At 47.9% G+C, this 14,820-nt stretch overlaps 1 protein-coding gene across 1 annotated transcript in view; it reads right to left on the reverse strand.

Annotated features, from left to right (window-relative positions):
• Positions 1 to 7,302: 7,302 nt before the first annotated feature.
• dzip1l (DAZ interacting zinc finger protein 1-like) overlaps positions 7,303 to 14,820 on the reverse strand; it is a 413,098-nt gene continuing 405,580 nt past the window's right edge. The window contains exon 17 of the mRNA XM_085990774.1: positions 7,303 to 9,455. Within this exon, the coding sequence (XP_085846900.1) occupies positions 9,364 to 9,455 (92 nt within the window). The 3' untranslated portion in view covers positions 7,303 to 9,363. The remainder of the gene's footprint in view (positions 9,456 to 14,820) is intronic.

A 14,820-nucleotide genomic window follows, 5' to 3' on the forward strand; every position in this document is an offset into this window, starting at 1 on the left:
GGGCAAAAAGTCTACCCCAAAGGAAAAATAAGGGTGAAAGTGATATATAAAGGCCAGGAAATACCTAAAATGGATATGTATGTATTGCCAGATGGAGGACCACCACTGCTAGGACGTGAATGGCTCCGGAAGATACAATTAGATTGGCATTCCATACAGGCACTGAAGGCTGAGGCCAAAAAGGATGATGACGTCACACCTGGACGACTGTCAAAAATGCTAACTGATGCAAAAGAAGTGTTCCAGGAGGGACTTGGAACACTAAAAGGCATAACAGCAACGATTAAAATAGAGGAAAATGCAAGCCCAAAGTTTCTTAAGGCCAGACCAGTGCCTTATGCGATCAGACCAGCTGTTGTAAGGGTCACAAGGATCCCAAGGACACAGCAGGGTCCCAGAAAGCTGCGGATTGCCCGAGCTAAGAAGGGGGCATTTCCCCAGAAACCTGTTTAAACTGTGTGATTTGGAAATGTGTGTGCGTGGTAATTTCTAGTTTAAGCTGAGGGGAAGGTGGGGGTCTCCCAGTTGGGGAGAGGCCATACGAGAACCTCTACCCAGAGTTGGAAGGGGTCCCCGGACCCCGGAAAGGAGGAATTTTTGGATCCCATGAAAAACATTTTCTTTAAAAAGGCAACACATCATTCTCAACCGACAGAACATTCCAGAAGGAAGGATGAACTGGGGGCCATTAGCATCTAAAGGCCCTGGTCACCCCAACCCAAAACACCAGATGCAACACCTCTACAGGGCAAGAGTTCAACCCAAAACAAACCTCACAAAGAGGGAACAGACTGGTCAGAGCCAGGAGCTTCCAAAGCCAAACAAGACAAAGGAAAAGGATTAACGGACAATCTAGTCTACACTTCGCACCTACTCACACTTTGAGCACCGGACCGGACACAAAGGGACAGCCATCACTGGACCATTATTGGTATCTAAAGACAAAGGACTCTCAAGCCCAGACACAGTATAACTGGGGTGAGAATCTCACAGACAGCATGTGCGTGTGGAGGCAGAGTCGAAGGAACGCCCGACGAGAAGGAAGGAAGAAGAAGCCCGTGGACCACGGAGGCTTCGGAACCAGAGACCGGAGAGCGAGGGGGGAGAAAAGTGCGCTGTTCCGGACCGAAAGCGTTTTCAAAACCGTACGAAAGGGGACTGTGAGTATGAGCTTTCCTCAATGAGGATCACCCCACTTAGTGATAGGAGGATGGGAGGCTGGTGGTAATAGGAATAGGGTTTAAGGTCATTTTAGTTCGGTTTCACCCTATGTTTTCCCTTCCCAGAACGATTGGTTAAGTTTAAAGTTCTATGTTTAAGGTGCTGTTTTAAGAACTTGTTCAGGTTTAAAGACATCAAGGAACTTTCAGTGGGAAGTGCTGTGTGGAGTTCGGTACTGAGATTATTGCCTTGCTTGTGTTTCACGTGTCCAAATAAAGTGAGTTGTATCTTTTATCCGGTGTCTGCTTCTGGTTACTGCAATTTGAATCTGTCACAAATGTCCAAGCTGTAATTCGCGTTGTAGAACAGTAGTGGGGGAAGTGGGATTCAAAACCTCACGCCAGTAATTTGGGGGATGAGCTGCAATTGGGAATGAGCAGTTAGATTAAGTGGGACAGGCTGAAACTCTGCCTGGGGTTGTATCTGGTATAAACAACCAAGAAGCACTTACTCAGAGAAATTCTCTGAGGACTGTGATTTGCTATAAACAGTCAAAAGCCCCAAACTCCTCAGGGACTGTACATCAGCCTGAGGTACCCAGGACTACCTGGGTGTAAGATAACCCTCCTTACACTGTCGAAGCAGAGCTGGAAGGGTTGGAACGTTCAGGAGTACTGTCCAAAGTGGACTGGAGCGAGTGGGCTACACCCATCGTTCCTGTAATGAAGAGGTCGTTGAGTAATACGCCTGGGGAACCAAAGAAGGTCCGCATCTGTGGGGATTTTAAGGTGACAGTGAACCCAGTCCTTCACACGGTGCAATATCTGCTTCCACGAATTCAGGATATTTTCGCCTCGCTATCTGGAGGTAAACGCTTCACCAAAATTGATCTAGCCCAGGCGTACTTGCAAATGGAGGTAGAAGAAGCTTCGAAACAATACCTTACGATTAACACTCATAAAGGTCTCTATCAATACAACTGGCTGGTGTTCGGGGTAGCATTGGCTCCGGCTATCTGGCAGAGGGCAATGGATCAAGTCCTGCAAGGGATTCCAGGGACCCAGTGTTATTTGGACGACATCCTGGTCACGGGCGAAAATGACAGTGATCACCTCGCCAACTTGGAGAAGGTGCTCACCAGATTAAAGGAGTATGGGCTACGAGCTAATCGCCACAAGCGCGAGTTTTTCCAGAAACAGATCTCATATTGTGGCCACGTCATCGATGACGAGGGGTTACATAAGTCCTCTGAAAAGATTGAGGCAGTAGTCAAGGCTCCAGCACCGGAAAATGTGTCACAACTGAGGTCGTTCCTCGGGCTGGTAAATTACTACCGCAAGTTTTTACCAAATTTGTCCATGGTATTACACCCACTGAACACCCTACTGCAAACAGGGGTACCATGGAAGTGGAATGACGAATGTAGATGAGCTTTCCAGAAGTGTAAAGAATTGATCACATCAAAAGAGGTGTTGGCCCATTTCAACCCAACACTACCAATTCGTTTGGCATGTGATGCATCACCCTATGGTATTGGAGCGGTGCTGTCGCACAAATTCCCAGACGGGTTGGAGAGGCCAGTAGCCTTTGCGTCTCGGTCACTAACCTCAGCCGAGCGCAACTACGCCCAGATTGACAGGGAGGCCCTCAGCCTAGTATGGGGAGTAAAAAAATTCAACCACTATCTGCATGGGCAGAAGTTCACCTTGCTGACTGACCACCAACCACTTGTCTCCATCTTTAATCCTAAGAAGGGTGTGCCAGTAATGGCTGCACAGCGGTTACAAAGATGGTCCCTGTTTCTAGGGGCGAATCAGTATGAAATAGAATATAAAGGCACGAAACAGCATGGGAACGCTGATGGGCTATCGCGCCTGCCACTGCCTACTGTGGAGGAAGCACCAGCAGTGGACCCTATCGAGATATTTTATTCGTCAATAATTGAACGATTGCCAGTAACGAACGCGGATATAGAGAAGGAGACCCGCAATGATCCGACGCTGTCTCGGGTATATGATTTGATGGTGAGGGGATGGCCAACACATGGCGACTCACTGTTGCCAGCATTCTCATCCAGAAGAGAACAGCTTTCAGTATGCCAGGGGACAGTGATGTGTGGATCCAGAGTGGTGATTCCATCCAAGTTAAGGGAGAGAGTGCTAAATGAGCTACATGAGGGTCATCTGGGGGGAGTGAAAATGAAAAGCCTTGCTAGGGCTTATGTGTGGTGGCCAGGAATCGATCAACAAATCGAAGACCTAACCAAGAGCTGCTCAGAATGCCAGAAGGTCCAAAATGCACCACCACATGCTCCTCTACACCCATGGGAGTGGCCCTCCTCTCCATGGCAACGGGTGCATATTGATTTTGCTGGTCCATTCATGGACTCAATGTTCTTAATAGCAGTAGATGCTCATTCGAAGTGGCCTGAGGTGATAAAAATGTCCTCAACCAGTACAGAGAAAACGATTGCAGTCCTACGGACCATATTTGCCAGAAACGGCTTGCCAGAGCAGATTTGCTCTGATAATGGACCACAGTTTGTGTCCGAAGAGTTTCAAAAATTTATGAGAAGGAATGGGGTAAGGCATTACACATCCAGCCACAAATGGCTTGGCTGAGAGGTTCGTACAAACCTTTAAGAAGGCGATAAAGGCCAGGTGCGACGATGAAATTCCACTACAGCATAAGGTGGACAATTTCTTATTAGCCTACCGAAACGCGACACATGTAGTTACCAACCAGACCCCGGCCATGATGTTCTTTAACCGAAGGTTGGGATCTCATCTGGACTTGCTCAGACCAAATGTGCGAAGAAATGTTGAGGACAAACAATTCCAGCACATCAATGAGAAGCCGACAAGGAGCTTCAATGTCGGACAACCAGTCTTGGCCCGTGACTACCGAACAGAGAAATGGCAACCCGGAACGATATGCACAAGGCAGGGGCCATTAATGTACACAGTGGATGTCGGGGAGAACATTGTGAGACGCCACGTCGATCAGATCTTAGCGTCACAGGAACGAGTCAACCCCATGTCTCGAGTACCTGGGGATGAACCCGACATACCAGTAGCATCTACCTCAGAACCAGTAGCAGTGGAAACCGATGAACTACCCGATGAAAAGGGGCCAGAATTGCCTCTGCACCAAGAACGAGAACCTCAGGAAAGGCGCTATCCCGAAAGGGTCAGGAAGCCGCCCCAATGACTGAATCTATAAATGGGCGATTGTTGTTTAATGTACATGTGAAAGTGTTAATTGTTATTTGAATATTAGGGGTACTACTAATCTAAAAGGGGAGGAATTGTAGTGTATGTACCTTTAAGACAGAACTACTTTTACAGCCCCTGTATACTGTAGTACCGGCAGTGACCACACCTGTATATAAGCCTTGCGCATGCCTCTGTACCCCCAGTCTTGAGACTACCCTCCTCCAGTAAATACCTGTTTCTTGTTAAGTTACAGCATCCGTGTGGTTATTGAAAAACATCATACTCTCAGAATCACGGATCTAACAAAATGAACTTCCAGCCATGTACCTGCTTTATCACCAAGTCTGCCTACTTCCACCTCCGTAACACTGCCCAACTCTGACCCTGCCTCACCTCGTCTGCTGTTGAAACCCTCGTCCATGCTTTTGTTACCACTATACTTGACTATTCCAATGCTCTCCTGGCCAGCCTCACACCTTGCACCATCCATAAACTTGAGCACATGCAAAATACTGCTGCCCGTATCCTAACACCTAACCAAGTCCTGTTCCCCCATCACTCCAGTGCTCGCTGACCTACACTGGTTCCCAGTCGAACGGCTCAATTTTAAAATTCTCATCCTTGTTTTCAAATCCCTCCATGGCCTTGCCCCTCCCTATCCCTGTAACCTCCTCTAGTCCTATAACCCTCCGAGATCTCTGCGCTCCTCCAATTCTGGCCTCTTGAAGATCCCCGATTTGAATCGCTCCACGATTGGCGGTCGTGCCTTCAGCTGCCTGGGCCCTAAACTCAAGGATTTCCCTCCCTAAGCCTCTCCACCTCTCTCTCCTCCTTTAAGACTCCTTAAAACCTACCTCTTTGACCAAGCTTTTGACCACCTATCCTAATATCTTCTTATAGAGCTCAGTGTCAAGTTTTGTTTGATAATCACTCTTGTGAAGCACCTTGGGGCATTTAACTACATTAAGGGTGCTATATAAATACAGGTTGTTGTTGTTGTTGTTTTTGTTCTGTGTTAGTTGTATGATGCCAGCCTTGGATCCAATTGATCCCTGATAATCACGGTACTAATAATTCTATCCTGGTTCTATCAGAAAAGAAGCAGGGCAGGGGGCGGATGGGGGGCTCTAGAATGTGATAAACGCAAAACTTTATTTTATTACAGATTAATTTACAAAAATGAAAACTGAATTTTTGGCACAAAAATATTTTTAAAAAGTTGCAATATATCACAAACATGAAGATGTCCTGTACAACATTTTACATATAAGTTTAACATGAAGATAAAACCACTTAAACAAAAAATAATCAATCACTAAAGTAGAATTTGCAAGTTAAAATTCTTTAAAATAACACAGAACGGGATGCGCAAATGGTTTGCCCTTCGGTGGGGTAGTTTCAGGCGTCTCCTTCCATCATTGGAGATTCCAGTCCCCCCGCCACATCCAATCGAATCGGTTGAGCCTCGAGCCTATGCTGCCGCTGTTAAGGTGCGTTGCTGGCGCACTATCTGACACAGGTTCCCAACGCTGGGGAGATCGTTTTAACCTAAATTACCAGGTGGGAAACTCATGGGATCAGGTGGAACCCTGGATTTTCACCCCGCCCAATATTTCCTTCAGTGGAGAGTAAAACCGGGCGGGGTGTGAAACCAGCATTGCACCCGATCCCTTCAGTTTCCCGATGGGCGGATTAGGTTAAAATTGCTCCCTGAATCTCCTGCAGCCGAACGTAGGACTTGCCGTGACTGGCTGCCCAGGAATGGCCATCACTCGTGGACCCGGGCCATCAGACAGGGTTACGTTCAGCTGGCACTGCACCCACCCTTTGGGCGCCAGGTGGCGCTAGTGATGGGCTCAGGCTATAAAACAGCTCAAAGCCGTCTGACGGAGCTGCTCCCTGCAGACGTGAAAACAGAAAGCCTGACTGCTGGAAATCTGAAAGGAAAATGCTACAAATACAGGGCAAGTCCGCCAGCATCTGTGAAAAGACAGGGTGAATGATTCAGTTGGAAACTGTCGACAGCACAGGCCAAGGAGGCGTTAAAATGAACACGTAACCGACTTTTCTCTGATTTGATCTTCCTCCCCTCTAAGGCAACTCCTCTATAAAGCACTGATCAGGCACTAAAGGGCTTCTGAGTTCAATTCACAACCCCGGGTGGAGACCAGTGAACAGTGATGAAGTGTGTGTATGTGAGGGAGGTTCGTACACAAAGCGCGGCTGCGTGCCAGTCCAGTGACTGGCCTGGTCTATAAACCCTGAAGGAGGTTAGCGCTCTGCGTTGGAACACTTGCAAGTCAGGTTACCAACCCTCCAGGATTGCACTCGGGTCTCCAGGAATTGTGTTGTTTTCATATCCTTTGAACACTGTTGTTCATCAGTTATGAAAATAGTAGAGATGGGGGACTAAAGGCAGTTTGATTGGCGGGGCGGTTAGAGGTAGGTGGTCATGCGATGAAATCCAGGAATATGTTCAACCAGAGTTGTCCTGGAGCAATCTTCCCCTTCATTTGTTTTTGGGGGTGTGGCCCTGCGCGGGAGGTTCATGAGAGCTGCGCGGCGGCACCGTTCAAAGGGACCATTGTCCTGGAGTCTCCAGGAATTATAAATTAATCTCCCGGAAAAGCAAGTTAGGAGAGAAATCATCGGTGCATTAAAAAATCTGCTTTCCTTTAGTTTAAACACCTTTGTTTATTAGTTATCGCAATATCGGAGATGGGGAAATGCGGCTGTTAGACTGATAGTCAGGAACCATCCAATTGGGTAGCGGAGAGTCTGTGTGCTTTCCAATTGGCGGGGAAGGCGGTGCGCTGCGAGGATGGGCATGTCAGGTGATCAACGGCAGGAGCGTGGGAGCGGGTGGAGGTGGGATTGGAGGTTTCATTCTTCTTCCTAACACCCCCCACCCCCCCCCCCTCCCCCCCTCCCCCCATCAGGAGAAAAAACAGAATCTTAATGGAGGATCTCCTCTGGCCTTCTAGCCAATGGACACAAGCAGTCTGGGAATGACACTACCCTCGTCTGAAGTAAATGAATGGGGGAAGGGGAAGAAAGAGTGCTTTACTAGCAGGACAACGTTCAATGGCACTTTAGTGACTGTTAACTGCAACTCTGGCAGACAGTGCAATATATCAGCCAGGGCCTGCTTGAATGGTGCAGCTCGGCCCGAGGGGCTGAATGGCCGACTTGTGTTCTTATGTTCCTGAAGCCAGCACAAGTCAGGACACGCAGGGTTTATGCAATATACAACGCTGTGTTTGTCAAAAAGCATCACCGGCATCAATTCCAGGTCACATGACGACTATTGAAGCAGGCAATCTGCTCACTAGCGTAAAGGTTTAAAATCCCCAAGGGCCACAAGTTGGAAATTAGGAGATTAGGAGTAAGAAGGGAAGTCAGGAGGAACTTTTTATTAACACACATAGAATAAGAGAGTTGTGGGAGTTACCGGGGAAGGTGTTGAAGGAGAGAGTGCCCATTCAAGAAACAATCTGATGCATTTCTGGAGAGAGAGAAGGAACTGTGGGGATATGAGGAGAAGTCAGGTGTATGGAGTTGAGATCTATCAAAAGGAACGGATTTTTTGGGGCTCTTTCATGTTCCTAAAAACTCCGAGAATCTAGCGCCTGGAATTCCAGCACGGATTCTCCGGCAAGAGATCAGTGCCACCCCTGGAGAGGCAATCCAAACTGCCATTGATGGCATCTCTCCGGGGATCCTGCCGAAGTTTTGTAGGGGATCGGGAGAATCCCGTAGAAATTCAGGGACCGAGTGTTTTACAACAACTGAGCACGGTCTCTACACTGGCCTGTGAGGTGGGGGTCCATCACACAGGTTTACATGCGGCTATTGGACAGACAGAACCATCCTTATCTTTAGAGATACAGGACAGGGCGTGCCCAGGAATTATAGATTAAACTCCAGGACACTGCTGCGAGCAACCCGAGAGAAACATCAATGGGTTTTTAAAAAAGTGTTTTTTTTTAACCATTTTCTTTCAACACGTTTGTTTATTAGGTGAGGCCACACCTGGAGTACTGTGCACCGTTTTGGTCTCCTTGAGGAAGGATTTACTTGCCTTGGAGGCGGTGCAATGAAGGTTCACTAGATTGATTCCTGCGATGAGAGGGTTGTCCTATGAGGAGAGATTGAGTAGATTGGGCCTATACACTCTGGAGATTAGAAGACTGAGAGGTGATGTCATTGAAACATATAAGATTCTGATGAGGATTGACAAGGTAGATGCTGAGAGATTGTTTCCCCTGGCTGGAGTGTCTAGAACTAGGGGTCACAGTCTCAGGATAAGGGGTCGGCCATTTTAGACTGAGATGAGGAGGAATTTCTTCACTCAGAGGGTTGTGAATCTTTGGAATTACCTGCCCCAGAGGGCTGTGGAACTGAATCATTGAGTATTTTCAAGGCTGAGATAGATAGATTTTTGGACTCTAGGGGAATCAAGGGATATGAGGATCAGGCAGGAAAGTGGAGTTGAGGTCGAAGATCAGCCATGATCTTATTGAATGGCGGAGCAGGCTCGAGGGGCCGTATGGCCTACTCCTGCTCCTATTTCTTATGTACTTATGTTTATCAGTTATATAAATATTGAGGATGGGTAAAAAGCTGGGCTGTTTGACAAGAATCATCCGATTGAGTAATGGCGTCCATTCGCTTTCCAATTGGTGGTGGAAGGCAGTGGCCTGTGAGGAGGAATGTCTCCGGTGACCAATGGCAGGAGTGTAGGGGAGGGGCAGTTGGAGATGGGAGGTCATGTGCTGAACCCTCTGGGGTTAGCTTCAACCAGAGTTGGCAACCTTAACAAATGGGCAATTCGAGTCAATAGTCAGGGTCAGAATGAAGCATCTCCACACAGCTGCCCACAAAACCCACACCATCATTCCCCCACTACTGGGTCTGATGAGGAAATCCTGCAGCAGCGAGGCTGAACTGGAACAGCTCTCTTGACCAAAGCAAGACCCGCCGGTGCTCATGGGAAATTGAACTCGGAATCACTGATGTCCGTTACTGTGGCAAAACTGCTGCTTTTCAGTGAAGTCCCGGTGCCGGCCTCCTTCAGCCCTGAAACAAGAGGGAAACTGGTTCAACTTTCCTTCCTGCTCACACAGATGATGATCAATCCCTTCCTTCGCTTACGGGCTACTGTGTGCCAGATGTGGTCACGCTAAAGTAAAGGAACACCATGTCTCGTAGCCCCTCTGTCCACCTCACATTCACTGTGAGTAGGTGTAGGAAATGAACCGTTTCTTCTACAGTCACCACACAACCAGCAGTCCCATATCTTACTCGATCTCCTGAACTGTTCCAGCAGACCTTTAGAGATCAGTCTTTGTGATCCATTCTGTCACATTCAAGGTCCACCTGAGGCCCATTGTAAACCTGCCATTGGAGATCCCAGCTGTCAATCAAACCCACTGCCCCAGGCTGGGCCTTAATCTTTCATCTATGCAGGACTGGTTTGGGATCATCACTGACCCACAGAAATATGATCCAAACCCCTGTGAAGTTATAATAAAACAAAAGTCAGTAGGGAACATCATCTCTCAGAATTTGATGAGACCAACAGCCATTTGCCACTATTGAATGGATAGCCAATCTTTGGCAATTGGAAAGATGTTTATGATTGAACGTAATGGCTCTGATCAATTAAATAGTTAACACCTCAGCTATCCCATAGTGCTAGCTGTAAGATCGCACACCCTGTGAAGCTTGACTGGCTAACCTTCCTGGTCTGAGCTGATGGTTTTTAATTTGTTGAGAAATACTGTTCATGGCCACTTACATTCTAGCAATGCAAAATAATCGTTAAAAATTCAACACAGACAAAAGTACATTTCTGTCCACCAAACTTCTGTAATTTCATGTGGATCTGCAGCCTCCTGAATCACAATCTCCTGGCCCCTTCTTTTGTTGCATTGGTCCGAAACTTTCTTTTTGGAGTTGCAATACATTTCATTTAACTCTCAGCTTCTGGGAACCAAGACAAAGCAAATGGTTTAACACCTTATTCTTTGTTGAACATGCATCGGTTAAACTGGTTAAGATTTAAACTATCAAAGTAGCATAACATGTTCTGATTGAGAAACGGACAGTCAGAGGGGGGAAAATTTGGTTGCTTTGCGCCTCCCGTTAGCGCTCTAAGAGGGTGCTAATGAGGTGCAAAGCAACTAGCGCCCGGGTGCGGTGCCGCCAACGCCTCCCACTAAATTCAATGGGAGGTTAGCAGCGGTGGTAACTGGTAGCGCCCTGTGCTGCCGGCGATTACGTCATCACCATGCGCCGCGCCCTGGCCGCGATCTTCGGGAGCGTCCCCTGACTTACCGCCGGACGCTATGTCTGACGGGGTCAGGGGGGCCTACCTGCGGCCAGGGAGGCGCTATTTAAAGGTGAGGTGTGGGACGGCCATTTTTGTTGCTGGCCGCCTACCAGCACCTGCCTCCGCTCCCGTCCCCGGCCTCCTTACCCGACCCCGCAGAGTGCCGGCTGTGCTCTGAGCCCGGCACTTCTCTTGAGTGCCGGGCTCTTTTGCCGCCACTCCTGATCCCCGGGGGCCCAGTTGGGCCCCGGGTCGCGCTGTGCAAGGCCCCTCCCCTTTAAGAAGGGGAGGAAGGTCTGCACTACTGCGGTGCGATGTGCCGCAGCACCGATATTCCCTCGCAGTGGCCCAAGAGGCAGGGCGTTTCCAGTAGCGCCCCGCTTCCCTCTTGGGGCGTTACCACTCAATTTCCGTCACGGGGGCGCTAATTTTTCCAGGGCGCTACTCAATTTTTAGCCCAGATTGTCTGAGGAATGAAAACTGGTCAGTAGAAGTTTTTTTTTTAATTCTGCATTTTTTTTTAAATTGCTGTGCGCACATTGCCTGAGCAAACATTTTTGTGTACATAACTTTCTGAGAAAAAATCTTTGCCTCCCTTACACCTCCAGTCCAGATTTTGACTAGGCTCAAGGTGGGAGTCTGAGTGCAGCAGACTGTACAGATAGGCCTCCTCCCCACCCAAAATATAAAACCTCACGCTCTCTTTAAAGAGCAGCCTGCAGCGACTGAGACTTAAAGCAATGATGCTGAGCATTTACAACCAGCGCTGGTTCAAGTTCTCTAACAGCTCATGCTTTCATACTTCCTCGAAAAGAGTGACAATGTTTAAATAAGAGAGCCTTTTCTCCTGAAGTCACCGGGGGCCGATTCTGAGTTGGTGGGGTGGGGGGGTGGGGAGTTCAGGCAGGCGGTGGGAGGGGCACTCGGGCTATCCACTTGGGGTCCTTACTGCCAAGGCCCAAGCTGTTTTGAGGGCTGGGCCTCATTTGCGTCCTCGCAGCGAGTGCAGAACCAGCGTTCACTGGCAACTTGCTGGCTGGGGTGGGGTGGGGCTGGAATTCCAGCAGCTCTGACGAAGAGCCAAGCCAGAGGCTTTATCTGCAAGGTGGTGGAGGCAATCATGGGGTGGGGAGGGGGGTGCAGTTGGGCTGCCCCCACAAAATTCGCCTGTTGCCAATGGGTGGAGCCTGCAGTGAGCACAGGCTGCCCATTGGTACCTAAAGAGTGCATCAGTGTCCTATGTACGTCATAGGACCCCGACTGAGACATTATAAGTAGGCTCCTGTCTGAAACAGGGCCACGGTGGAAAGGGTCCCAAACATAATACCAGCGAGCGGACACGGGGCGGTAAGTGTATCGCTGTGATTTTAGGGACACTACAGACCCTGTCCTGCCGGGTAGAGGATCTCAAAATCGGGACCACCATGTTTAATTAGAACGCTGCTTAGTGTACAGGATGGCCAGTGTTTACACATGTATGTGTGGTTAGGAATATAAACCAGTACTGAATACATTAAACCTGTTGATCAGATGGTAAATGTGTAATGGTCCAGGGGTTACAAGATCTGAGGCAGTCACCTGGAGCCAGGCCTGAAGTTTCTTTTCACTCTTCTGAAGGTGGAACAAAATAAACATTTCTGCTCATTATTTGCTCATTATTTGTACTGGGCAGACACGGGAATCAGATTAATTCCTCATGGCAACATTTCATTCTCACAGCTTGATTTTTGAGATAGGGAAGACAAATATGCTGTCAGAGTTTCACTCTGGCTCCTGCTAGTACAGGCCTCAACATTCGTTCTTTCAACTTAGGCCAATTTCCACCCGCCCCCCCGCACCCCCCCCCCCCCCCGGATTCTGCTCTTAAGTTGAGAGAACGAGACACTTGGAGCTCAGCATTTCGCTTATGCTGCCCTGACCTTGCCTGAATGAAAGACATCATACTGAACGGCTGATCTTGTATCCCTCTCCGTGCTTTAGTTAATTATTGACTCAGCGTAGCTCTATCTAGAATGTCAAGTGATCTGCAGGCACGATTGAGCCTATGGTTCCAGCTTTCTCCATCTGCCCAATGATAATAAGAAAGAACTTGCAGAGCCTTTCACGACCTCAGGACGTCTCAAAGCGCTTTACAGCCAATGAAGAACTTATGAAGAGCAGTCACTGTTGTAATATAGGAAATGCAGCAGCTAATTTTGTGCACAGCAAGCTTCCACAAACAACAATGAGATAATGAATAGATAATCTTTTTTTAGTGATGTTGGTTCAGGGATAAATGTTGGCCAAGCCACCGGAAGAACTCCCCTGCTCTTCTTTGAATAGTGTCACGGGATCTTTTAGATCTACCTGAGAGGGCAGATGGGGCCTCGGTTTAACGACTCATCCAAAAAAAAGGCATCTCCGACAGTGCAGCACTCCCTCAGTACTGCACTGGAGTGTCAGCCTAGATTTTGTGCTCAAGTCTCTGGAGTGGGACTTGAACCCACAACCTTCTGACTCAGAGGCAAGAGTGCTACGCACTGAGCCATGGCTGACAATGAAAGCTTTTAAACTGGTGTCAAACTTTATGAATTCAAATTTTGTGCAGGGAGAGACTTGCTCTTTATGGTATGACACACCACAACGATAAGAAGGGTGTGCCACTCCCCTGGCCATCATATCTGACCAGAGGTGGTCGTAGAACCATGCAGACAGCAAGCTGACATCCTGGTGATAGCTGATTCATACCTGCGCTGCCTTTACACAGAAATAGGTGGCAAAGTCTTTTAAGTCAAGCATCAAGACTAGTAAGGAAGAACTAGACTGCATGCAAGTAACAAAGGAGATGGCTAGCATAATCCCATTCCTCCAAAAAGGGTCAAGGACACATATGGAAACAATCTCTCTCGTGATAATTTCAGCTGTCTGCAAGATGAGAGATGGGTTTTGTTAAGTCTGTGAGTTGTTCAAGTAATTAATACTCAGACTTAATCAGTAACAATAAAACAGGTCTTTACTGGTTGGAGGTAGGGACTACACTGAATACAAGATTACTGCACAGTGCTTATATACCGGTGTGTTCACCCCCGGTATTACGTCTACAGCAGCCTGAGAAAGTAGTACATCTCTTACGGTGGAACAGGCTTAAGCTCTCTTAAGGTGGAACAGGTTACATACACAACACTCCTCCCTTCTTAGCTTTATAGTCATCCCCCCCCATTTAACATAACGTAATAACATATATACATATATAACTTCATGTTTAACGTAACATATCACAGATTCAGTCTCTGCGGAAAACAGTTCACAGATTCAATCTCTGTGGTGTAGTCGGTTCACGTTACTCATTCAATAGTCCTTTCATGGATTTAACAGCTTGAACTTCCGAACTGATTTGGCTCCGTTCGGAGGGACCACGTGTGTGATCTGGTAGAGGTGATAATGGTTCAGATGGGTCATCTTCTGTTTTTACTTTTCCTTTTCTGCTTCTTGGAGACTCTCTGGGCTCCATTGTCAGCTGCCACCTGCATGCGCAGTTCCTCCTTCTCTTCCTCCTTTTTTTGTAGTAGAGCCACCTTCTCCCGATGTTCCGTAGACTTTCGGTGCTCCTCCATGATTTCTGTATGGTGGGAGTCAAAGTTACAAGTTGGGCAGGACAGGACATAGTAATATTCGGAGTCGTCCGACAGGTCAGCGAGAGGGTCGTCTATTTCCTCCATACCCAGCTGGACGTTAGCCAGCTCTTGTTCCAAATCCAGACATCTTTCCTGAAGAGACTTCTTCATGTGTACCTCTGCATCCAGCTTTTTCTGGGCTTTCAGCAAGTCGTTTACTAGTGACCTCATTTGTGATTTTAATACTTCAACTTCCTTTGGAGATTGATTGATCGGACTATGCAATCCCTCTACCGGAGCAGCTGTTTCAGCGGTCTGTTGTTCTACATTGACATGAGTCATCGTACTTTTGGCATCCAATGGGTGCTCTGTTGCAGTCGTTTCAGTCTGTGTCGTCACATCAGCCATCTCAATGACTTTTGAGAGCTCCGAACCCTTTTCCTTTGAAGATCGCAGCTCGTGTTCAAGTTTTTCCCATTTCAGAGTCTTGTCCCTCAGCATATGAAGGAGTTGGCTG

This window comes from Somniosus microcephalus, chromosome 6 (genome assembly GCF_052327205.1).
Source record: "Somniosus microcephalus isolate GS21.2 chromosome 6, FLI_Smic_1.0, whole genome shotgun sequence".
In the NCBI taxonomy this organism is placed as follows: Eukaryota; Metazoa; Chordata; class Chondrichthyes; order Squaliformes; family Somniosidae; genus Somniosus; species Somniosus microcephalus.